Genomic DNA, 26,482 nt, shown 5'->3' with positions numbered 1-26,482 from the left:
CTTGTATAAAGGCCAACTCTTGTGGGGCTTCTAACTCCGTCAACAATGCATACATAAAAGAGAGTGAATGTCTCAATGTTTCACCCTTTAGGCATATCTGTTCAAACCTAGATGGAGTACGTACCATCAGCACTCGTTGCTTAATTAATCGAAGGAAGGCATTAAGCTGTATTTGCCTAAATGGATCTAGGTCAGACGAGAACACCCGTTCAATCTCCGCCTTAGTCATCACATGATTGTCAAATGAAAAATGTATGATCCTGCTAATGCCTCTTCTCCTCAAATCCCTGAAACCTTGGTCTATAAGACCTGGCTTAAAAGCCGAGGTGCCCAGGATTGGTATCATGGGACTTGGATGAGTCGACATCTTAGTTTTCTTAAATATCTTTTTGATGGATTGGAGTGTAGCACCCACAATGGGGTGTCTTCTCGCCGCCTGTGGTGTCTCTACCTCCCAAAGCCATGCTAATCCCTCCAGGGGTATATCGATCGTTGCTTGCTCCATATGTATCCAAGGCTTTTCCTTATGTAGTACACACCAATCGCTACCCGTGCTAGATGTGATGCTTCATAATAACCCACCGGGTCCGGAAATCCCACCCGTCCTCTCTCCTTTGGTAATGTCAGAATATCTCTACGTATTTTCGCTGTTTTGCCCACCCATATGAACCTCACAAATCTTGATCTCAGGTCCCTCAGAAACCCTGAGGGGAGCTTTATAGGTAGGGTCTGGAATAAGTATAGCAATCTTGGCATTACATTCATTTTGATGATGTTAATTCTACCAAACCACCTGAAGACTTCTTTGTCCCACCGCTGAAAATCTAGTTTAATCTGTCGTACCAATGGGGCAAAGTTGAGTTCAAACACTCTTTTAAGCTTATTCGGTATTTTAGTCCCTAGATAGCATATATGTGAATCCGTCCATCTAAAAGCAAAGTGATCCGAAAGCTGATGTTGTAACGCAGTATTCACTTCCACACCCATCGCTTCAGACTTACTATAGTTTACCTTGAAATTGGATACCCCCCCCATATATGCGTAACTCCGATAATAAAGATGGTAAGGATACAACTGGAGAGGTTATGAAGAATAGCAAGTCATCTGCATATGTGGCCAGTTTATGTTCTTCCCCTTTTATTGAAATGCCCCTAATATCTGGGTTGGCCCGTATTGTTCTCAAAAAGGGTTCAAGTGTGAGAATAAATATGATAGGCGAGAGTGGACATCCCTGCCACGTTCCATTATTTATAGCGAATGATTCAGACATTGTATCATTAATCTTCACCCTTGCTTTAGGATATGAGTACAGACTAGAAATCCAGTTCTGCATCCCACTTTTCAATCCTATATGCTGTAACGTGGCTCTCAGGAATGTCCAGTCTACCCTATCAAATGCTTTTTCTGCATCAGTATATATAAGCACTAGGGGTTTTTGATAATATTGATATATATATATGGCATTTAGAACCCTTTGCGTGTTTTCTTTACCCTCTCTCTATTAGGGGTAAACCCTACTTGATCCTGATCCACTAGAGCGGGGATGTATGTCACTAATCTATTAGCGAGTATTTTTGTAAAGTTCTTAAACTCTACATTTAGCAACGAGATTGGACGATAGCTAGCACATAGGGCTGGGTCCTTTCCCTCCTTTGGAATTACTGTTATGTGGGCCATTAATGTTTCCACGGGCATCGTTTGCCCATCACGTATTGAGTTAAAAGCGGCTAGAAATTTAGGTGCCAGTTTTTCCGAGAAGGTCTTATAATACAGCAAGGTGTACCCATCGGGACCTGGGGCCTTACCTGGCTTCAGCAATTTCAGGGCTTCTGAAAATTCTTCTATTGTAATTGGGCCATCTATGTCTCCTGCTCCTTCTTCAGATATCTTAGGCATTCCCGAAGCCAATATGTATTCTTTTGCCGACTCCCATCTATTAGATGTTCTTGAAGTAGGCAGTTGGCCCTCTATCTGATATAGGTTGGCATAATAATCCCTAAATGCCTTCGCAATTGCCTGTGAGGAGCTGACTAACGTATCTCCCTGGGTTTTAATACGCTCAATATGATTCCGAGCTCTTGTCTCTCTGAGTGCTAGCTAGCACCCTGCTAGGCTTATTTCCGCATTCATAGTATACACGCCTACACCGGGCCAGCTTAGCTTTTGCTTTATCTATTAATAATAGATTTAATTCATCCCGTAAGCCCAAAAGTTTCTCCTCCGTCTGTTGTGCATGAGATTTCTTGTGTGCCTGTTAGAGTATACGGATTTCTCCAAGCAGGGTGTCCAGCTTAGCGCCGAGAGAGCGTTTGCTATGAGCTCCTAAAGATATGAGGATTCCTCTAACGTAACATTTATGCGCTTCCCATCTGCAAAATGGGGTTGTTTCCCCTGATTTATTGTTTATAAAGAAGGATTCCAATTCCTGAGCTATCTGATTCTCATACTCTGGTTCCTTCAGGAGTGTCTCATTCATCTTCCAGTTCCATTCCCGGGGGCTTATGTCCCCCCATTCTAAAACACAATTGGTTGGTGCGTGGTCCGATAATGTAAATGAGCCTATGGAAGCCTACAATATACACGACAGTGCGTTCTGCGATAGAAAAACATAGTCAGTTCTAGTATGTCTTATGTTTAGCTGAAAAAAAAGTATAATCTCTGTCGTGTGCATGGAGGGTCCTCCAAGTGTCCATTAATTGCAAGTCTTATGCAAGACAAGTTTGAGCCAACATCCGTCGGAAAAAATCCTAGGCTTTTGTTGTCGGAATGTCCAATCAATGTCCGACCGTGTGTACGGGGCATTAGACATTGCCTTTTTGTAAAAAAAAAAATATATATTTTTTTTAATTGGGGGGGCACATGGTGGGGCACAGCATAATGTTGAGGGGGTCAGGGCCCCCTCTGCCCCCCCTAGGGACGCCATTGGTGCACAGTCTATTTGCCTTTTGTAAATCAATTTCAATGTGTCTACTGTACATCCTCAATCACAAAAATAAATATTAAGTAAGTAAGCACAACCTCAAACATTGATGTCAGTGACAGCAATAAAAACCCTGAACATTTGTGCGCAGTGAATACAAAATACCTCCAGGATTGTGCCTGTGCAATAAAAAATACCCGCAGGACTGGTGTCAGTACAGCAAAATGCCCCCAGTTATCGTGTTCAATGCAGCAAACAGAACTCCAGGATAGGTGTCAGTGCAGTAAAAAAAAAACAAACTCCAAACTAGGTATCACTGCAGCAAGGTACTCCCAAGACTGGTGTACAGTGCAGTGAAATATCCCAAGGATTGGTGTCAATGCACAAAAAAACTTGTTCAGTGTGTTTTACTACCTCAGTATCTGCTACCAGGATGCTCCTTCTCTACCACGCTGCTGCCTTAACCACTGTCCTGGAAATTTAATTCAAGGGTCAGGTAGAATATTTCTCCACCTAAAGGAAGGAACACAAGTGTTGTGAACAGTGATGGAATGTTCAGCATTCCAGCACAAGAGCACGTCACTACAGATACTCTGGGAGGGAGTTTGGACCCTCTTATTCTACTGTATCTACAGCCCAGATCCTGCTGCAAGGTAAACCTGCAGGGTCAAGAAGGGTTTTACATGCCATTTGACAGAGACCCCTACATTATAGGCTTCTCATGCATTAAAAACAAACAAAAATCCATTATTCACTTCTTAAAATAAACACAGGTCCGCCTTTGAAAACAAGGATAGTTACTGCAATTTTACACAAGTTGAATCAAATTTGTTACCTCCAAAGATGTACCTTAAGCAGTCCAACATGTTGTAGAAAGGAATCAGAACCATGTGTTGGTTATCGAATGAGCGGGATACCAGTAAGGAACTGAGAATCCTTAACAAGTACATATTATCACATATGTGACCAATAATGTCACCAAGGAGAGTGTCAACTTGAGTAAAGATTAAAGAATTGAATTTTACCAAATATTTAATCCTGGATAGTCTCACATTTCTGAGAGCAGCTCAGCTCAGCAAAACACTCTCATTACGATGACCTTCCATTCATATTTTTTTAATAAATCCTCTTTAGGTAACCTTGAAATTTTAGTTGTAATGTGATTTCTTGAATATGAAATAATGCTCATGTTACATGTATGTATTAGACATTAATAGTGCATGTCACAATTTATTTTGGATCTGACCCTACTTTCGTAACCTCTTATCCCCTGTGACCATTTTAAGTAAGTGTTTAGAGAAAGGTTTGCTCTCCCGCAGTCTTCTGCATCCATTCTTGATTAGCACAGATGCTTTATGGCATGCCTCATATGGACAGCTTACTGAAAAACAGCAGGTTTTCTCTCAACTGGATACCTCATGGTGCTTGTCTTTGAACTAATGGATTGAGGTGACCATAATACATATTTTCTTGTCTCCAGGCAAACCGTTAATAAAGACCTCCAGAAATGTGCTTATCAATATGGATGCGCCTTCTATCACCATCGATGTTGGCAGTGTGGTGAAAACTATTCCGGGAACAAATGTAACAATCCATTGCCAAGTAGCAGGTGAGCTTAGAACTTGCAATCTGTTGCTAGAATGTTAAATGTGTGTGTATAAGAAAAGGGAGAGGACACATACCGTAATGTGAAGCATGCACATAGTTTAAATGGACCTATATTTAAAAGAAATGTTTGGCTTTCTATCTATTTCTATCATTAGCAAATCAACAAATAAATTTATGTTTACCATATAACATCAATAGTATGTAAACTATTGGAAGGAATAGTAAAACAATATCATTAGTAGTAGTAACCAACATGGATTTATGAAAGGTTGCTCTTGCCATACCAACCTTTTGACATTCTCTGAGAAGTTAATTTGGATAGAGGAAGGCCTGTTGACATAGTGTATCTCGATTTTGCTAAGGCATTTAATACAGTACCACATAAACGATTAATTTGACATTGATGACATAGTATGTATCTAGATAGAAAACTGGTTCCAGGAGCTAGCCCAGAGGGTAGTGGTTAATGGCATATTTTCTAAAAGGTCTAAAATTGTTAGTAGGTTGCCCCAAGGCTCAGTCCTGGGACCAATTCTGTTTAACTTGTTCAACTTGTTACTAGACAAATAATACACCTTACTAACCGTTTCATGAATGCTGCCCCTCTCTGCCAATCCCTTCACTGGCTTCCCCTTCCCCACCGTTCAAAATACTAACCACAAAATACAATGCTATCCACAAAATTGCCCCCAGCTACATCACCAACCTCATCTGCAGATAGCGCCCAAATCATCCCCTCTGCTCCTCCCAAGACCTTCTGCTCTCTAGCTCCCTTGTTACCTCCTCCCATGCTCGCCTCCAGCACTTCTCCAGAACCTCTCCTATCCTCTGGAAACTCCCTGCCCCAGTATGTCCGGTCAGCCCCTACCCTTTAGACAATCCCTGAAAACTCACTTATTCAGGGGATCCTATCCCACCTCCACCTAAGAACCGTACCCGAGCAACCTCCATCAGACCATCCCCCACAGCTATTACCTTTTGTACTACCTCCCGTCCCTTCTGTATTGAACTGTATTGTAATTGTACTTTCCCCCCTACATTGTAAAGCACAGCGCAAACTGTTGGTGCTATATAAATCCTGTATAATAATAATAATCGATATGGAGGATGGAATAAATTGTTCAACTGGATGGACAGGTGTCTTTATTCGACCTTACCAACTATGTAATATAAAACCTGATTAGAAGCAGCAGAAAACTTCTACATATGTGAATGTGTCTAGGCACATTTTGTTTTTTTAGCTTTACATGGGCCTATCAGGTGTCCGATAGACATACTGCACCCTCCTTGCTTCTGATTACTGGATTACAGTGGTGGTTTCATTTGGTTGTATCCCAGAGACACTGTAGCATGAATGACAAATGTGTGCCTGGGAAAAAAAGCAGCTACAAAATGCCTATTGTATTTTCTACATCATTCACAACACATTTGCCTCAGCCTAGCTTCATTTTATAAGTATATCTTTCCCCTTCCCATCCTCCTTAGTAAGACTGACAACAGCAATGCACTGTTAATTTTGACATCAAATTTTTATTAGTTTTAGTCACATTATTTTTACCAAAATTCCATTTGAAGTTTAGTCATATTTTAGTCATCTGAATTGTTTTAGTTTTAGTCGTATTTTAGTCGACTAAAATCTCCAGTACATTTTAGTTGACTAAAATCTCCAGTACCCACCTGAACTTCCGCTTTCCCTAGAGCTCTGCCTGTCTATTAAAACCCCAGCCCCCTGAATCTATCAATGAGCTGTATTGGCTGAGAAACGCAGGCTCCCTCTGTCTGCTTGCTGCCTGGGAGTTCTGGAACAATGCCCGGCAAACCACAGAAAAGGAACTCCTCTATCGGATTCGTGTCTGTCTGAATGTAATGTGGTGAGTTTCCCCTCACAGCAAGGTAGCAGTGCTTAGCACTGTGTAAAATAACAGCCTCCCCAGACCTTCCAGTTCTCTGTCCTGTGCACTCCCTTACTCAGTGGCGGCTGGTGGGTTCTCCTTTTGGGGGGGCAGCAAACATACAACAACCACCCTGCTGCCGGGCAGCGCAGCACTGACCACCCATGGCACCCGCCGGACCACCAGCAGCACTGACCACCAATCATACCTGCTGGAAGAATCATGACACTGACCACAGCAGCACCCGCCGGACCACCCGCAGCACTGACCACCCGCCGGACCACCCGTGGCACCAACCACCCACCGTACCACCGAGCAGCACTTACCCGCTGTGTTGCGGGGCTCTCCTCCTTTCCTGCAGTGGTGGGGCTGTCCTCCTCCTCTCCTCCAGTGTGGGCAGCGATGGTTCCAGTGTCCACTCCTCAGTCTTCCTTCCCTGTGTGTTTCCTCTTCCACTAAAGCACTAGCCATCCAGTAGGATCATCTGGCACATTGGCCAATCGGGAAACAAGTCTCACAGATCTGCCTCCTGATTGGCGGGGAGGAACTGTAGTGTAACTATAGGGAAAATCCATTTGCTATTGTCACACAACAGGGTGGGATCGGAACGCAGTGCTCTGCGCCCCGAGCCCACCCTATTTTGAAGCCTATTAGAGCCTCTGGCTCTAATCACGTGCTTCAAATTACACACCCCCGCCATAGTAATTCATGTGTCTGGCGTCCTGAAAGGGGCCGGGCGCATGGATAGGGAGGGCGACGGAGGTGTCGCCCACAATGCACGGTCCGCCACTGCCCTTACTACCATTCACTTCCCCATCCCCACTTGCAGCCTGGATTTACAGCCAATAGAGTTTACAGTTTTTATTTATTTTTTTTTAAGTACACTTCTGTTTTGAAAAAAGCAATATTTTTGTTTGTTTATGAAACCTTGTTTTATTTCTAAAGACTTTCTAAACACTAACGGCTAAATCTGGTTCTGTAGTGTATGTTCAAATCTTAATACCATAAATAATAACATGTTATTAGATTTTTACTGCAGGAGTATTTCATGAGTTTGTAAATTCTAGAGAAATGCTTAAATAGTGCATTACAATTTAACTAAACCCATTAGATTTTAGTTGACTAAAATGTACTGGAGATTTTAGTCTACTAAATTAAAAGTAGAATTGATTTTCGTCATAGTTTTCATCAATTCACTAAATCCCAATTTTATTTTTGTTTAGTTTTCGTCACTGAAAACATGCAGCTGACAAAAACTTTGATAAAATTATTTTCATCAACGAAATTAACCCCCGCTCCGTGGATTGAAACCCCATAGCATCATATTTCTTTTGGCGACCAGCTTCACTGTTCTTATTTTGTGCCAGCCCACTGAGGTCATCTTGCCTGACCTTGTGCATGTACAGTACGAGATCCTGTTAGGTTTGTTACCGAACAATAAGAAACTGCGCCAGATCTCGTATGATGCATGCGTGAGATCATGCAAGACAACCCTGAAAGACCTTAGTGATCTAGCTTTCCTTGCGGGGAAGCTGTGAGGTCCTGGCACATCACCAGTTTCTACTGAAAGCCAGAAAGTGTGAGAAAAAAATGTCATTTAAAAAAAAGCTCTTTGATTATTCAAATAAATGAAAGATGTTTAGAGATGTGCATGCAGTGCTGCATGCACCATTGGTTTTTGTGTTTGGTGGGGGAGAAACATCTGCTTTAAAAGGGGAAGTCCACTCTTCGGGTGTGACTGGAGAAGCAAGGTTTGTATGCAGTATCCCTCCTACCTTCTTTAATGATTTTTCTTTTGAAACCTTACACTTTTATATATTTTCAACTCCAATTCCTTAAACGCTAAGCCCACCTTTAAAAAAAAATGCATATATTTAAAAAAAAAAGAAAATGTTCTATTTATTTTTCATAGAAGTTTGCAAAGCATTGCATCCATGATCAATGGATCACTGAGGCAGTGCAAGGCTCCTGCAGATTCCTCTTCCTGCTTCCTGTCTGTACCGAGGTAGCGGCATTCAGTTGGAAAGCTATAGGAAGGGTCAATGAACTATCAGTGTAATGCTTACCACATTTTTATTATTATTATTATTATACAGGTTTTATATAGCGCCAACAGTTTACGTAGCGCTTTACAACTTGAGGGTAGACAGTACAAATACAATACACTTTAATACAGTAGGAATCAGAGGGCCCTGCTCCTTAGAGCTTACAATCTAAGAGGGAAGGTCAAGAGATACAAGAGGTAATAACTGTGGGCGATATGCTGATTGAGAAGATAAATGTACAATTTTTAGGTGGGGGCCAGATAGGCTTCTCTGAAGAGATGAGTTTTCAGGGATTGTCTGAAAGTGGATACATTTGTATTTAATTGAGAACTTCAAGTCCGTCTGCTGCGGTGGAGGATGGGACTTGTAGTGCATTCATTGACAGACCTCAGTGGAACCCAACACAGACTTTCAAAAATAACAGTGGCTGTGGGGGTTGGTTCTTTCGGGGGGTGGGGGTTTCGCTAGGCATAATGCTGCATGTTACACTCTAAATATGGGTGTAACATGTAACATGTTGAAAAGGTAGAGTTAACCATTAATGCGGTTGTATACTGTTGGACGTTTTTTTTTTTTCCCTGCAAGGTAAAGTCATAATGTGCTAGTATGCATCGCATACTAGCACATTATGTGAAACTTACCTTAAAATGAACCTATTCCAGCGCCACGATGTCAGCGCTGCAGGGGCTCCCATCTTCATCCGTCTTGCTTCCGGGTTCGCAGGATCTGGCTCGTACGTGTAGGAGCCGTCATTCACGGCACAGGGCTCTGAAAGAGCGGCACAGGTGGCCTTTTTTTCAGAGAGCATGTGCCAGTGATGTCACTGGCTGCATGTAATGTAAATCTTTCCTAAAAGGTGCATGTTTAGGAGATATTTACACTACCTATAGGTAAGCCTTATTATAGGCTTACCTATGGGTAAAAGTCAGCAAAGGGAGTTTACTTCCTCTTTAAGCTCTGTTATATGTCAAACCTGTCAGTCTAAGGGAAGTAGGGTTCCGATAGGCAGATGTCTGGATCTAAAAGGTGCATAATATAGAGCAGTGCTTTAATAAAAGTGTTATATGCTGTATGTATTGTATCCCTCCACTCTAAAACATTTATTGCTTCCCTTTAAAAAAAAAAATTAACACCATACAGTGGGGATGGAAAGTATTCAGACCCCCTTAAATTTTTCACTCTTTGTTATATTTCAACCATTTGCTAAAATCATTTAAGTTCATTTTTTTGCCTCATTAATGTACACACAGCACCCGATATTGACAAAAAAACACGGAACTGTTGACATTTTTGCAGATTTATTAAAAAAGAAAAACTGAAATATCACATGGTCCTAAGTATTCAGACCCTTTGCTGTGGCACTCATATATTTAACTCAGGTGTTGTCCATTTCTTCTGATCATCCTTGAGATGGTTCTACACCTTCATTTGAGTCCAGCTGTGTTTGATTATACTGATTGGACTTGATTAGGAAATCCACACACCTGTCTATATAAGACCTTACAGCTCACAGTGCATGTCAGAGCAAATGAGAATCATGAGTTTAAAGGAACTGCCTGAAGAGCTCAGAGACAGAGACAGAATTGTGGCAAGGCACAGATCTGGCCAAGGTTACAAAAAAGTTCTGCTGCACTTAAGGTTCCTAAGAGCATAGTGGCCTCCATAATCCTTAAATGGAAGACGTTTGGGACGACCAGAACCCTTCCTAGAGTTGGCCGTCCGGCCAAACTGAGCTATCAGGGGAGAAGAGCCTTGGTGAGAGAGGTAAAGAAGAACCCAAAGATCACTGTGGCTGAGCTCCAGAGATGCAGCCGGGAGATGGGAGAAAGTTGTAGAAAGTCAACCATCACTGCAGCCCTCCACCAGTCAGGGCTTTATGGCAGAGTGGCCCGACGGAAGACTCTGCTCAGTGCAAGACACATGAAAGCCCGCATGGAGTTTGCTAAAAAACACCTGAAGGACTCCAAGATGGTGAGAAATAAGATTCTCTGGTCTGATGAGACCAAGATAGAACTTTTTGGCTTTAATTCTAAGCGGTATGTGTGGAGAAAACCAGGCATTGCTCATCACCTGTCCAATACAGTCCCAACAGTAAAGCATGGTGGTGGCAGCATCATGCTGTGGGGGTTTTTTTCAGCTGCAGGGACAGGACGACTGGCTGCAATCGAGGGAAAGATGAATGCGGCCATGTACAGGGATATCCTGGATGAAAACCTTCTCCAGAGTGCTCAGGACCTTAGACTGGGCCGAAGGTTTACCTTCCAACAAGACAATGACCCTAAGCACACAGCTAAAATAACGAAGGAGTGGCTTCACAACAACTCCGTGACTGTTCTTGAATGGCCCAGCCAGAGCCCTGACTTAAACCCAATTGAGCATCTCTGGAGAGACCTAAAAATGACTGTCCACCAATGTTTACCATCCAGCCTGACAGAACTGGAGAGGACCTGCAAGGAGGAATGGCAGAGGATCCCCAAATCCAGGTGTGAAAAACTTGTTGCATCTTTCCCCAAAAGACTCATGGCTGTATTAGATCAAAAGGGTGCTTCTACTAAATACTGAGCAAAGGGTCTGAATACTTAGGACCATGTGATATTTCAGTTTTTCTTTTTTTAATAAATCTGCAAAAATGTCAACAATTCTGTGTTTTTCTGTGAATATGGGGTGCTGTGTGTACATTAATGAGGAAAAAAAATGAACTTAAATGATTTTAGCAAATGGGTGCAATATAACAAAGAGTGAAAAATTTAAGGGGGTGAATACTTTCCGTCCCCACTGTATATACCGTGACTTTGCCCCAAAAGAGTTTGGTCATTCTGTAAACTAATTTTTTAGGTTCTCTTGGTGCCCTTTTAAATTACTTTTGTGGAGACAAATACTCATACTTGTACAAATAAAAATATCTAAACAGTTTTTGGTATAATCCAACTATATAATGCAACTGCATGCAATTAAAGATACTCTTTCAAATACGAGTTTTCTTAAATGTTACTTTTTCTGCTGCTAGTCTCTGAATGTTTTCTATTTTGAGCTTTTTGAGTGTTAAGGTCTGGAAGGCAGTTGCTTTATAGACTTTTGAAAACAAATCAAACCCCACATAGCTAGAGCAGGACACTGCAAGTAAACAAGTCTGTCTTTATGGTCTGATGTGATGGTTCCCAGAGGAGAGGTCTGTGGGAATCTCCAGGCATAATTCACTCAGTATACTACAATACCTCATTACTTTGTATTTCTCATTGTCACACATTCTTCTTCTGGAGCTATAAACAAATAACCCGAGGATATACCAGATTAATACATTGTGCAATTGTGCCTCTCAGTACTGTCCAAGGAAAATGTATCATGCTCATAGACCTATGCAGTCATTGTTAAAAGGATTATACGTTATCTTTAAAGGGAAATTGACAAAATATCTGTATTAAGTAAAAATGTTCAGAAGGAAATGACTACTGTCCTGTCTCAGTGTTTGCAAACATGTTTCTGTACCCCTGTTGTTTGCATGCACCATTATCTCCACATTGAAAGTGTGGCATATTAAAGGAGAGAGAGAGAGAGAGAGAGAGAGAGAGAGAGAGAGAGAGAGAGAGAGAGAGAGAGAGAGAGAGAGAGAGAGAGAGAGAGATTATACTTACTTTCTCTGTGAGATCAGAATGTGAACAGAGAAGATCTGCAGTCAGGACAGTGCTGGATCACTGACAGGCATCGCATAAGTGTTTGGGGGGCATATATTAAAGTAAAAAAAAAACTGTTCGACTTTAGAACCATTTAAAATTGCCAGAAAAAGCACTTGTATTGCTGTGGTGAAATTTTTAGGGCAGTTGTGCTGTGTGCCCACACCATTCCTGGCTAGCGTCATTGCCTAGATTTTGAGTGATCTTGAAAGAAGTGGACCCTGCGTTCCTAGTCACGTGACTCCATTGTGTGTCCAAATGAGGACCCAACACAAAACTGAACATAGTATGGTTTTCTGAACTGAGAGAAGTAAACTCTTGAGGCCCTGTGTGGGAAGACAGACCTAAAACAAGGATATTTTTTACTGATACAATTTAGCTATCATTTGCTTTATTGGTACAATTTAGCTATCACTTGCTTTATTGGTACAATTTAGCTATCACTTGCTTTATTGGTACAATTTAGCTATCACTTGCTTTATCAATACAATGAAGCTATCTTTAAGAGGGAGTGTCACAATTAACACATGACATGTTTTTTCGCAATTCCTGGTGCTTAAAGCTTGCCTAGTACTTCTCTATAAAAGCCAATGACTGCCATAGGGGATTTACACTACAAATCAGGCATGGAATGTCTCCTAGATCAGGGAACATTTCATGCGTCTGTTGAGTGTTCCAATCCCGTAAACAGCCCTAACTCCCTTTCTGGGTTGTTGCAGCTGTTCCAGGACATGTTCCAGTTGGATTTTTGATAATGGACATGTGTCATGAATTGTAATAACAAAGGGTATGCCAGTTAACAGATATGCCATCTTGTGATTGTCAGCAGACATGCAAAAGTTTTTCTGCCAATATTCAAATTGTTATTTAATTAACACGCTAATTAACAAGATAGCAATTGTCCTGCCTCTTTCACCATTACTGCCAGTAGATATGCCTGTTGATGCTGATATAGTATAAAGCCGGTCATAGATAGATCGAAATTTGGACAGTCTCTGCTGGAATTATCTATGGGCAGGCTGGTTGTACAGAAGTCTATCTGCCAATGTTGGAACTTCCTGTTGTTCCCGTCTATATCCTGCCATGCTGATGGGTGTATTCTTATGGCAGGGAAGCCTCCCCGCTGCCAGAATACAATAACTTGATGGGAGTGATTCCTCTATCCACATTGAATGTTTGGATGGGGGAATCAAGTAATGTTCTTTAGTTCAACCTGCTAGCTGAACGAATGAAAATGAATCATGTATGGCCTGCTTAAGTCTACTCATAGATTAGCAGATATGGGAAAATCCTGTCTATCATCGATTTCAGACCTTCCACAGTAGGTGGTGCTTCTTTTCCTACTCCATGCAATGTCTGACTGAGCTGTTTATGCATAAGATGAAAGAAATAAACACCCATAAATGCCTCAAAGTGATATTAAAGGTGCTTTTTTAAAAATTAAAATAAAAGAGAGCTTATGCTCACCTGCTCAGTACAATGACATTGCACAGAGTGGTTCTTCCTCCAGGTGCTTCCTTAGCATAGACACATAGACGCATAAATGCATAGACACAAATAGCACCTGTAAGTACCGCCCCTGCCCCTGCTCACAGGAGTTGGACTGACAGCAGCAGGAGCCAATGGCTTTCGTTGCCCTCAGTGTCTCTTGTGAGACCAGGAAGAGGGAAGAGTGAGGCTGCAACTGGGACAGCACTGGAGTGGTGCGAGGAGTCAGGTAAGTGTTTAGGGATGAGGGTACAGTTATTGCCATTTTATTACCTTAATGCAGGGAATGCCTTAAGGTGGTTGTAAACCTTCACATATACCCAGTGAAGTGCTGACATGAGAGATGAAACAAATCCTCCTACCTAAGTTGATAACCTCCCATGCCTTCCAATACCACCTCTATGCCGACGACACCCAGATCTATCTCTCCACCCCTCATCCCACCCCCTTGATCCCCTCATGGATCTCAAACTTACTGAATGACATATCGGTATGGATGTCACACCACTTTCTCAAACTCATTCTTTCTAAAACTGAGCTTGTAATATTTCCTCCTTCCCCATCCCCTCCCTGTGACTTTACCATTAAGATCAATGGCACAACCATTGGTCCCTTCACACATGCCAGGGTCCTGGGTGTAATCCTTGACTCTGACCTCTCCTTCAGCCCCCACATTCAATCACTGGCTAAATCTTGCTGCCTTAAGCCCCGCAACATCTCCAGAATTCGCCCCTTCCTGACTAACGAACCACAAAGCAACTTATTAACTCCTTGGTCATTTCCCACCTCGACTACTGCAACTTTCTCCTCACCGACCTACGCTTACACAGGCTATCCCTGCTTCAGTCTATTATGAATGCTGCTGGTAGACTCTAGGTCCTTGACTGCTGCTTCTCTCTGCCATTCCCCTTCACTGGCTTCTTCTACCCCACCGTATAAAATGTAAAATACTAACCACAACTTACAAGGCCATCCACAACATCGCCCCCAGCTACATCACCAACCTCATCTGCAGATATCACCCAAATCGTCCTCTCCGCTCCTCCCAAGACCTCCTGCTCTCTAGCTTCCTTGTTACCTCCTCCCATGCTCGCCTCCAGGACTTCTCTAGAGCTTCTCCCATCCTCTGGAACTCCCTGCCCCGGTATGTCCGGTCAGCTCCTACCCTGTCCACCTTTAGGAGATCCCTGAAAACTCATTTATTCAGAGAAGCCTGTCAGGTTCCACACTTACCAGACAGATGAGTCCACGTGGGCAGAGGGTAGGCTCCCTTACGTGTCCGATTCGGGGCCCCTGGTAGAGCAGACAGGAGGCCCGCGAATGCGGAGTGGTATGAGAGCCTGAAGTAAAGTCCTGGAGCACAGTGGTCTGGCAAGCAACCGGTAGAGCTTGAGACTTGATGGAACAGATGCTGAGCAGGAGTTAATCAGACTTGGTCACACACAGGCAGAGGTCGGCAACGTGCTGGCGGCAACGGTACAAGGGAGAAGGCAGAAGCGAAGTCAGACAAGCCGGGGTCGGGTTCAGGCAGCAGTCAAGGAAGGTCCAAAGGTAGCCGGGTCACAACGGGAAAACACTACGGAGATACAGGAACACGGGATGATCACGGGACAAGACACAGAGCTGTTTGATCAGGCAGCACCAGTTCAGTGCAGAGGCAGGCTTCAAATAGGCTGATTGGCGCCAAAACGCCGCGCACGTGCGCGCGCCGATTCGCCAAGGCGCGCCGCGCACCCGCGCGCGCCCGAGCGCGCCCCCGACACCAGCACGCACGCCCACACCACCGGGCACGACAAAGGAAGCGACCACAGGCGGACGCGCGCTAACGCGAACGCGCGCTAGCGCGAACGCGCGTACGCACAAACGCCCAGACGCCACCCCGCACGCCACGGCCGGTCAGCCCAGGCGCGCCGATGCCCACAGGGACACGCGCCCCAGCACGCACAGGAACACGAACGCCAACGCGCCCCGGCGCGCACCGGCGCCCAACCAGGTAACCTCTCTGACAGTGCCCCCTCTTTAAGGGCAGACTCCGGATGCCCAGTTGGGCCATCTTCGAGGCATGAGAGGTTTTAAAGGACTGCAAGAGTTCTCTGGCGTGTAAATTGCTTTCCGGCTCCCACGAATTATCTTCGGGTCCATAGCCCTTCCATTTTACCAGATATTGCACCTGATTGTGCCTTCTTCTACAATCTAGAATTGCTTCCACTTCGAATTCCTCTTCGCCATTAACCACAATAGGTTTGGGTGGACCAATACTGCGACCAGAAAAGAAGTTAGGAGTGACTGGCTTCAGAAGAGACACGTGGAACACTGGATGTATCCTTAGAGAATTAGGAAGGTCCAGTTCGTAGGCCACATTGTTGATTTTCCTCTTGATCCGGAAGGGACCCAGATATTTGGGGCCCAGTTTCTTGGATGGGCAGGCCAACTTGAGATTAGTGGTAGACAGCCAGACAGAATTGCCGGGTTCGAGGACAAGTTCCCCCCGTCTCTTCCTGTCAAAGATTTTTTTGTAATCTTCCTGAGCCTTGGTCATGGTCTCCTGCAGCAACTTATTGTTGTTAGAGAAGAAGTCCAAAGTTTGGGAAACTGCAGGAACAGGACATTCGGGGAATGATCCGGGCAAGAAGGATGGGTGGAAACCGTAATTGGCAAAAAACGGAGACTGGTTCGTAGCTAAATGTAGAGAATTATTATAGGAGAATTCTGTGATGGGAAGCAGGGAGGCCCAGTCATCCTGAGAAAAAGCAGAAAAACAGCGGATGTATTGTTCCAAAGTCTGGTTCGTCCTCTCGGTTTGCCCATTTGACTGGGGGTGGTAAGCTGAAGAGAAAGACAACTCGATCTCAAGCGCGCCACAAAGGGCCTTCCAGAATCTGGAGGTGAACTGGACGCCCCTGTCCGAGACTATGTTGGTCGGGACTCCATGCAGCCTGACGATCTCCTTAATGAAGATGGAAGCGGTCTCCTTGGCAGAAGGGGTGCCCTTCATGGGGAGGAAGTGGGCCATTTTAGACAGCCTGTCAACCACAACGAAAATGGACGAAAAACCTTCTGATGGTGGAAGCTCAACAATAAAGTCCATTGATATCATGGTCCAAGGTCTCTCAGGGACTGGCAATGGTCTCAAAAGGCCCCATGCTCTTGTTCGGTTAGTCTTGTTTCTGGCACACGTGTTACAGGACTCCACATAGTCCTTGCAATCCTTAGTAAGACACGGCCACCAAAAGGTGCGTTGGATGAGATCGATTGTTTTCCGAGTGCCGAAGTGGCCAGCCAGTTTGTGGTCATGACATAAACTTAACACCTGTACCTTTAACTCCTCAGGGACCACAATCTTATTCTTGAACCAGAATAGTCCATCCTTGGTACAGGACTCAACAGGTGGAGACATCCCCATAGAGGCGCGTCTGATTCGGGAAATTAGATCCTCCTGAAGGACTAAGAAATTTCCAGAGGGAAGGATGGTATCTGGGGACACGGTTCTTTCAGAATCGAGAAACATCCGGGAGAGGGCATCAGGTTTAACATTCTTGGATCCGGGTCTGAACGTAATATGAAAAATAAATCGGGAAAAAAAAAGTGCCCATCTGGCCTGCCGGGGTCTCAATCTCTTGGCTGTCCTTAAATATTCCAAGTTCTTATGGTCTGTGTAGATCAAAATGGGGTGTGCTGCGCCTTCCAGAAGGTAACGCCATTCCTCCAGAGCCGATTTGATGGCTAAAAGCTCCCGATCTCCCACGTCGTAGTTTTTCTCGGAGGGAGAAAGTTTGCGTGAGAAGAATCCCACAGGGTACAGAAGTGCTTTGGCACCCTGTCTCTGTGAAAGTACAGCTCCGACTGCAACCTCAGACGCATCTACCTCTAGGACGAAAGGCAAGGCAGGGTTGGGGTGCTTAAGGATAGTGGCTGAGGTGAACAGCGCCTTAAGTTTTTCAAAGGCCTCTTGAGCCGCAGGGGTCCAATGGAAACGACATCCTTGTTTAGTAAGCTCTGTGAGGGGAGTTATAATTGAAGAAAATCCTTTAATAAATTTTCTATAGAAATTGGCAAAGCCAATAAAGCGTTGTACTCCTTTTTTGTCAGTCGGTGCAGGCCAATCCAGAATAGCGGATACTTTCTGTGGATCCATTTTGATGCCATCGGGGGAAATAATCAAGCCCAGGAACTGGATAGATTGGAGCTCGAATTCACATTTTTCCAGTTTAGCGTACAGTCCGTGTTGTCTGAGCCGGGAGAGTACATTTTGTACATGCTTACGATGTTCCATCAGGGAGGCCGAGAAAACCAAGATATCGTCTAAGTAAACGATGACATATAAATCCAGTAAGTCATGGAAGACATCGTTGATGAAACGCTGGAACGTTGCCGGTGCATTGCACAGACCAAAAGGCATGACAAGATATTCGTAATGTCCAAATCGAGTACGAAAGGCCGTCTTCCACTCGTCTCCTTCTCTTATGCGGATCAAGTTATAGGCTCCACAGAGGTCTAACTTGGTAAAGACGGTAGCCGATCCCAATCTCTGAAATAGCTCGGGAACCAGGGGTAGCGGGTATCTGTTTTTAATAGTAATTTTATTGAGCTCCCGATAGTCAATACAAGGACGTAAGGAGTGATCCTTTTTTTCCACGAAGAAGATACCTGCCCCAGCTGGAGACATGGAAGGACGGATGAACCCTTTCTTTAGGTTCTCGTCTATATAAGTTTTCAGGGTGCCCAACTCCTGCTCAGTTAGAGGGAAGATCCTTCCAAAGGGGACTTCGGTGCCTGGTAAGAGCTCTATTGGGCAATCATAGGGTCTATGTACTGGAAGGGTTTCTGCTCCTTTTTTGCTAAACACATCCAGGAAATCCCGGTAAGGTTCGGGAAGATCTTGGCAGGGCTTGGCTTCAGAGTCTATGCGCAGGCATTGGGAGGAAGTTAATGGGGTCCCCCGTAAGCAGTGTTGTCTGCAATATTCCGATGAAAACTGAATCTTGCCTGTGGACCAGTTGATACTGGGATTGTGGGCCTGTAGCCAAGGTATTCCTAGGATGACTGGGAAGAGAGGAGAGGAAATGACGTCTAGGCGTAAAAGTTCCTGGTGTTCCGGGCCAATGGTGGCCAACAGAGGAACCGTTTCTTGAGTGACGGGTCCGGAGCGGAGGGTGGAGCCATCCGCTAGAAAAACTGCCAGTCCTTGAGCTTTAGTCTGAGTGGGAATATGATGGGTTTCGACGAAGGTCCGGTCAATGAAACCACTACAAGCTCCGGAGTCAATGATGACCGGTACTGGGATGCTCCTTCCAGGTAACTGTAATACAATGGAGAAAGTTAAATGGTTACCAGCACTAGGTAGGACAGGTGCACACAATGAAGAAGACGGCAGACACTTACGTCTTTTGTTTGGGCATGCTCTTGCAAAATGACCAGACTCCCCACAGTACAGGCATAGATTGAGTGTGCGCCTACGTGTCTTCTCCTCAGGAGTCAGAGAGGGACGGAGCAATCCCAACTGCATGGGCTCCGGGGCCTCCGGGCCAGGGGTAGAAGAGACCAGTGGAGCTTGGTTTGAGGCACTAGGGGCCCTGGGCAACATCCAGGTAAGACGTGGGTGACTGACAGACCTCTCAGAGCGTCTCTCCCTGAGCCGGCGGTCGATCTGGATGGACAGATTAATTAACTCTTCCAGTGTCTGAGGTATTCCCACTCGTGCCAATTCGTCCTTTAGAGGATCTGACAATCCCAGCCGATATTGGTGACGCAAGGCTGCGTCATTCCAATCCGTATCCAAGCTCCAACGCCTAAACTCCACGGCGTAGTCTTCAGCAGCTCTGCGACCTTGTTGAAGGGCATGTAAAGCGGCCTCTGCCGTGGCTGTTAGCTGGGGGTCCTCATACAACTGAGCCATAGTTAGGAAGAAGGCATCTAGGGAATCAAGAGATTGAGCCTTTTGCTCCAATAAGCGGTGGGCCCAGGTTTGAGGTTCTCCGGTCAACAGGGATATGACGAACCCCACTTTGGTAACTTCCAGGGAGAATGTTCGGGGCTGCAAAGCGAAGTAGAGCTCGCATGCGTTGCGAAACGCTCGGAACTTACTGCGTTCTCCGGAGAATTTTTCGGGTGTAGGCACCCTGGGCTCTGGAGGGAGCATCACTACAGCGGGTGCTGAAGCAGGGTTGGCAGGAACTGCCCCAGGAGGAGAGGCTGAGAGGGCCTGAACCTGTCCTTCCAATCTGGTGTAGCCTTCCTGTAGGCTTTTAACGGCTTGAGTAAGGCCCGCTAGATGCCTGCATAGTTCATCCATGGGGGAGGCCCCCTGCCCGGACTCAGTCATGGCTGCCTGATACTGTCAGGTTCCACACTTACCAGACAGATGAGTCCACGTGGGCAGAGGGTAGGCTCCCTTACGTGTCCGATTCGGGGCCCCTGGTAGAGCAGACAGGAGGCCCGCGAATGCGGAGTGGTATGAGAGCCTGAAGTAAAGTCCTGGAGCACAGTGGTCTGGCAAGCAACCGGTAGAGCTTGAGACTTGATGGAACAGATGCTGAGCAGGAGTTAATCAGACTTGGTCACACACAGGCAGAGGTCGGCAACGTGCTGGCGGCAACGGTACAAGGGAGAAGGCAGAAGCGAAGTCAGACAAGCCGGGGTCGGGTTCAGGCAGCAGTCAAGGAAGGTCCAAAGGTAGCCGGGTCACAACGGGAAAACACTACGGAGATACAGGAACACGGGATGATCACGGGACAAGACACAGAGCTGTTTGATCAGGCAGCACCAGTTCAGTGCAGAGGCAGGCTTCAAATAGGCTGATTGGCGCCAAAACGCCGCGCACGTGCGCGCGCCGATTCGCCAAGGCGCGCCGCGCACCCGCGCGCGCCCGAGCGCGCCCCCGACACCAGCACGCACGCCCACACCACCGGGCACGACAAAGGAAGCGACCACAGGCGGACGCGCGCTAACGCGAACGCGCGTACGCACAAACGCCCGGACGCCACCCCGCACGCCACGGCCGGTCAGCCCAGGCGCGCCGATGCCCACAGGGACACGCGCCCCAGCACGCACAGGAACACGAACGCCAACGCGCCCCGGCGCGCACCGGCGCCCAACCAGGTAACCTCTCTGACAAAGCCTATCCCACACTCGCCTAAAAACTGTACCCGAGCCACCCTCATCAGACCATCCCCCACAGCTATTACCTTTTTTACCACCACCCCATCCCTTTAGAATGTAAGCTCTACGAGCAGGGCCCTCATATTCCTTCTGTATTGAACTGTATTTTAATTGTGCTGTTCCCTCTACATTGTAAAGCGCTGCACAAAATGTTGGCGCTATATAAATCCTGTACAATAATAATAATATTATTAAGTACCTGCTTATCTGCAGTCTTCTCTCTACAGCCATTAAAAGTGCAGAGTTTATAAAGCAGATTAAAGAGTTCAGAAAAAGGTCGCAGAGAGCTAAAGTTACACTCTGCAGAGCTCAGTGTGGAGAGCTCTGGGTGGTGATTGGAGGGAAGGGACACACCTCCTTCACACAGCTCATAAGAACAGAGCTGAGGCTGTCAATCAGCTGGAGGTCCTTCCCTGTCTCCTTTTCTCTCTTGGTGTCAGGAAAACTCAGAAATTATTCATGCTGATAGCAAAGGAATGAAGCAGCAGACAGAAATTATACTTAGTGCTCCTAAATGAGACAAGTACACACTATAGAGGGATATCCTTTGTTCATATTTCATGTCTGAAGTTTACAACCACTTTAAGGTGAAAAACAGTTATGCCCTGTACACACGGTCGGATTTTCCGATGGAAAATGTGTGATAGGACCTTGTTGTCAGAAATTCCGACCGTGTGTAGGCTCCATCACACATTTTCGGAATTTCCGACACACAAAGTTTGAGAGCTTGCTATAAAATTTTCTGACAACAAAATCCGGAAATTCTGATCGTGTGTACACAAATCCGACGCACAAAGTGCCACGCATGCTCAGAATAAATTAAGAGATGAAAACCATTGGCTACTGCCCCGTTTATAGTCCCGACATACGTGTTTTACATCACCACGTTCTGAACTATCGGATTTTCCAACAACTTTGTGTGACCGTGTGTATGCAAGACAAGTTTGAGCCAACATCCATTGGAAAAAATCCACGCATCCATGGATGTCCGATCAATGTCCGACCGTGTGTACAGGGCATAAGACTTTAAGTTGTTGCTTTGATTTCTTTCTATATGCAAATGTAATACATCTGTACATTCATTTCCTTTGAATTCCTTGGAATATTATGTACGCTTTGTGCATTTCAAAGTTCTTGAATAATTTTGTAGTGTGAAAAAAACAGACTCTTGAACCACTTTAAAAAATCTCTATGGCATTTGTTATTCAATCTTCTGGTTGACACAGTAAAGCCTTAGAACAAAAGGTATTCACATGAGTCGATTCATTACATATCCCAAAAATATAAGGTTTATTCCTAATTTCAGGACAGCGGCTGGAGCCATGTACTTCATTTCTTTATGCCCCATAAGCCAGATGCACAGCCAGTATCACTGTTGTATAATGCAACTATAGCCTAATATTGTAGAGCCATTTATTCTAAACTACATACAGCTGTTTTAGGCCATCATTAATGCAGTGCATGGAAAATGTTGCCTCTTTGGTGAAGGGATCCAACAAGACAGTATAACCATAAACTGAATGGTTATACTGTCTCATAATGTGCTGCTAGCAAATAATTTGTGTATACGCATTCTAGAGTAAAAGTTTACTTTAAATAATCATGTCATGATAAGATGATATTTGACTTTCCTATTGTCATTACTGTTAGAGGGATCTTCCAAATGATTACTGTGTTGTGCATGACTGAAAATGACCTAGCTGTGGTGGGTAAACACAGAAGAAAAATGCATTGATACCCCTCTTATCATGGAACAGCCAGATCTCAATGAAAGGACTGTGACAACATTCAGGCCCCTCTCTGAATAGGAGGAGATGTGAATGTTTACTGGATGAGCAGTTTAGACAGCACACTGTAACTATGAAAATGAGGGATGAGCTGTACAATGTAAATATGACATTTGGCTCCCACCATCAATGCCAGGAGACATTGGAATGGGCTGTCTGTTGACAGGCTTTGATAAGCCATGGCAGAAGATTACATTAGCGAAAAAATGATGACACTTAGTGCATTATGGCCCATGGAGATAACATTAATGTGCATTCCATACTAGGACAGAAGGCGCTTGGATGTCCTTAAGTGTTTTTTATAATAGAGTTTCCTGTTATCTGGCATAGAATCATATTTACAAGATTTTAAGTTGTATATAAATGATGTTTAATGTTAGTTGATTTCAATCCAATATGCACATTATTTATTTGATATAGAATGATGTTTAGTATACACTGCCAGAATGAGAATAAAAAGCATATCTGGTGTTTTAAGCACATTGGCCCACACAGACCCTAGTGCTGGAACCCCAAAGGAACAATAATGTTTGTGTATATACTTTAGACTACTAACTCAATAGAGAGCATAAAGACAAGTCCAATCTAAAAATAAGGGTAATAATAACAAATGCACTGTTTAAAGAGGCCCACATGTATCCTGAGAATCATTATTACTTCTGGCAAATGACAGAGTCAGGATTGCCAGCCTAGGCCTGGTAGTATACTATGCTAATGCTATAGTGATGTATACAGTAGAAACTGTAATCTGCCTTAAAGAGGATCTTCAGTTGTTTTTGCAAAAAAAAGAGACATTTACCAGGGATCCAGTGCTATTCTCACACAGGTCAGGTGGGAAGTCGGCTGACTGTGGGAAGCCGGCTGCGACTCCTCGAGGCTTCACAGTCCCACTGCACATGCATGGTGTGTCCTTTGAATGGCCCCACAGCCTTCTGGGACCTGTGATGTGTTGGAGGACTTCCGCTGGGATCACCTGGGCAATTTCAGTGGAAGTGGGAATGGGTGCCTGGAAAATATAGGTACCACCCCCTCCCCCCCTGCAAAAAAAGTTCCAAAAGCGAAAGAGGGAGGGGGGGGGATCATTTTCCCTTTCAGGGTGAAGTTCCGCTTTATAGGAGATCGGTGGCCACATAAGTCAAGAGACTGAAGGTGATCCCCAGGTATGCAGATTAGATTGTACAATGTATTTTCACCATTTAAGTAATCTAATGCCAGGGTTCATTAGGAAGCTAAATAAAACTTGACCCAGGCACTACAAATACCAGATAGCTGTTTCCTTTTAGCAGGTAAACAGCACAGTGCTTGAGCCACAGCACCGTCTGGAAATAGAAGGGCTCTGATGATCTCTTCCTGGAATTTAAGGAAGGATCCAGTTCGTCCTGACGCCTTGTATAGCACATAAGCGTTCAGCAGAGCCAATTGGAATAAGTATACAGACACTTTTTTGTACCAGCGTCTGGCCTTACGGGCAATTAAGTACGGCGCCATCAACTGGTCATTGAGGTCCACCCTTCCCATATTAAGGTTGTATTCATGGACACAGATGGTTTCTCCACAACACCAGTCGCTGTTGTAATTTGGACTGTCGTATTTGCGTGAAGGGAGGACAGAATGAAAACATTCTTATTATCACTTCACAGTGAGCAAATTATTACATCGCAAGCAGTCTCTCTCCCCCAGCCTAAGACAGGAATCTACAAGACACTGGGGTAAGCCCCGGCGAAAAGATCCCATGGTGCCACATGCGCCAATTCCATGATCAAACAAGTGACTAAAAAAGTGGCACGCTTGTGTAATAATTGTCCACGTACAAGTGGTACCCCTTTCCGAATAAGGGTGACACCAAGTCCCACACAATCTTACCAGCGCTCCCTATGTAATCTGGGCAGTTCTCCAGCTCTATGTATCTCTTCCTTCGTAAACCATTAAACTATATGTATAGCCTGTTGCCCTGTCACAGACCTTATACATCTTGACCCCATATCTGGCACGCTTGCTGGGAAGATAATGTTTAAATGACAAGCGTCCAGAAAACGTAATCAGGGACTCATTAACACAGACAACTTGATGGTGAGTAAACAAGTCTGCAAACTGTTGGTTGAAGTGGTTTCATTCATTAAAATGCATGAACCAGCAAGATCTGCTTGTATCGTGTCCTGGTCATGAAGGCAGAGAACAAGGGCATATGGTGAATTGGGTCAGTGTACTAATATGACCGCAACTCACTTTTTTTAGTTATGCCCATGTGGAGAGATTATGCCCAGGAAGGTCTTAAATTCGGAGACCGTAATAGGTCTCCAATCTCTGGCAAGGGTCAGCTGGGGATTAGCGGCGATGAATTGACCAGCATACAAATTGCCTTGGTCCACAATAGATCTATGGATGAAAAACCGTGAAAAACAGCGCATAAAAATCAGGTGATGTAAAATCAACTTTTTTCCACCTGAATTCCTGGTTGGCCAGTGAATGGGGGAAGTACAGGTGCTGCAGAAGTGGTGGGTTCCCAATTCGAATTGGCAAATGCAGCAGGAAGGGCACTATGGGCTGCAGTGCTGGATGTATGACCAGGATGTACTAGGCCGCTGGTGCTTGCCAGTTCACCAGAAGGATGAGCTGGACTAGTACTAGTTCTCTGCTCCATACAGGAGCCCTCTTGCACCTCTACAACAGCAGAAGAATGGGGCCGGGTACACCTGACCTTGGCAGGGACCACTACTCCGTCGTCAGAGCTATCTGTCAGGGTGCTGCTGCTGTCTACAGGATCCAGGATCGTATTCTGAGCCTGAATCTGTCAGATGGGTGACTTCCTCTTCACTCTCGTTTGTCATGCTCAGAAACGTGTAGGCCTCTTCACTAGTGTACCTTCGATTGGATATTTTGGCCTCTAAATTTACTGGTACTAGTGAGGCTCACAGGAAAAAAGAGCACCTGACTGTCAGCGACTGCTTCAAATGCTACCAAACTGTTAGCGTTCGCAGGGATCAGGCCTGACTCTGCAAACGCTGCAGTTATGTGTTTTGTAAGGGACAGTGATCAATTGATACTGCACTTGGGTGGGCTGGGCTGGACTGGGCGGAGGGGCAAAAACGCAGGTGCTAGCAGGTATCTGGGCTGATCCCGCTAACACTGCATTTTTGGGAACCCTAAACTACTGGGGACACTAGTAAAGATCTGATCAGATCAAAGATATTGATCTGTTCAGACACTATATTATTAAGGGAAGTGTATGGTGCATGCGTTGGTGTTAGCGGTACTGGCACTAATCTGACGCTGCCTAGGGGGACATGGACCCTAACTAAAACCTAACTGATGTCACCCACTGGGTGATCAGGGGGTTAAACCTTTATTTAGGTAATATACAGCGGGTACCCTGAGGCTATAAAAAAATAACTAACTGACCAGAGTCACCCGTAACACTAATATGGTGATCACTGGTGACAGGGGGTGATCAAGGGGTTAAACCTTTATTAGGGGGGGTTGGGGGTTACCCTAAAGCTACCTGGGCCTACCACTAACTGCCCTAATGCTGATTAGTGTCACAAATTACACCAGTACAGTGATCAGTGAAAAATCTGACAACTGCACTGGGTGACACTGTGACAGGGAGTGAAGGGGTTAACTGGGGGGGCGATCGGGGGGTAACAAGTGTACCTACGTGTACTGGTGTTAGTGTAGTGTTGGTGCAACTTACTGTGAGATGTCCTCTCTCTGGAACTGTTAGAGAACCACGAGGGGAGATGACATCACAAGGATTTCATTCGTCAGAACCAATCAGCAGGTCCAGGCCATGAATCATTGTCCTGGACCTGAAGATTGATCAGTTCTGGAACTAATCCAATGGTTGTGCACACGGCAGGGACGCGCAGGCTTGCCCCGTATGGGCACAGGATTTCGTGCAGTGGTGCCATTGTGC

The 26,482-nt window shown here is 45.0% G+C and overlaps 1 protein-coding gene across 2 annotated transcripts in view; it reads left to right on the top strand.

Moving 5' to 3' along the window:
• Positions 1-26,482, top strand: part of ADAMTSL1 (ADAMTS like 1) — a 527,411-nt gene that overhangs the window by 407,487 nt on the left and 93,442 nt on the right. For both annotated transcript variants that reach the window (XM_073636588.1, XM_073636596.1), the window contains exon 21: positions 4,401-4,529. In XM_073636588.1, coding sequence (XP_073492689.1) covers positions 4,401-4,529 — 129 coding nt within the window. The remainder of the gene's footprint in view (positions 1-4,400; positions 4,530-26,482) is intronic.

Source organism: Aquarana catesbeiana, linkage group LG01, assembly GCF_042186555.1.
Source record: "Aquarana catesbeiana isolate 2022-GZ linkage group LG01, ASM4218655v1, whole genome shotgun sequence".
Taxonomy (NCBI): domain Eukaryota; kingdom Metazoa; phylum Chordata; class Amphibia; order Anura; family Ranidae; genus Aquarana; species Aquarana catesbeiana.
The sequence above is the reverse complement of the archived record's forward strand: the minus strand, read 5'-3'. Positions and strand labels throughout refer to the sequence as shown.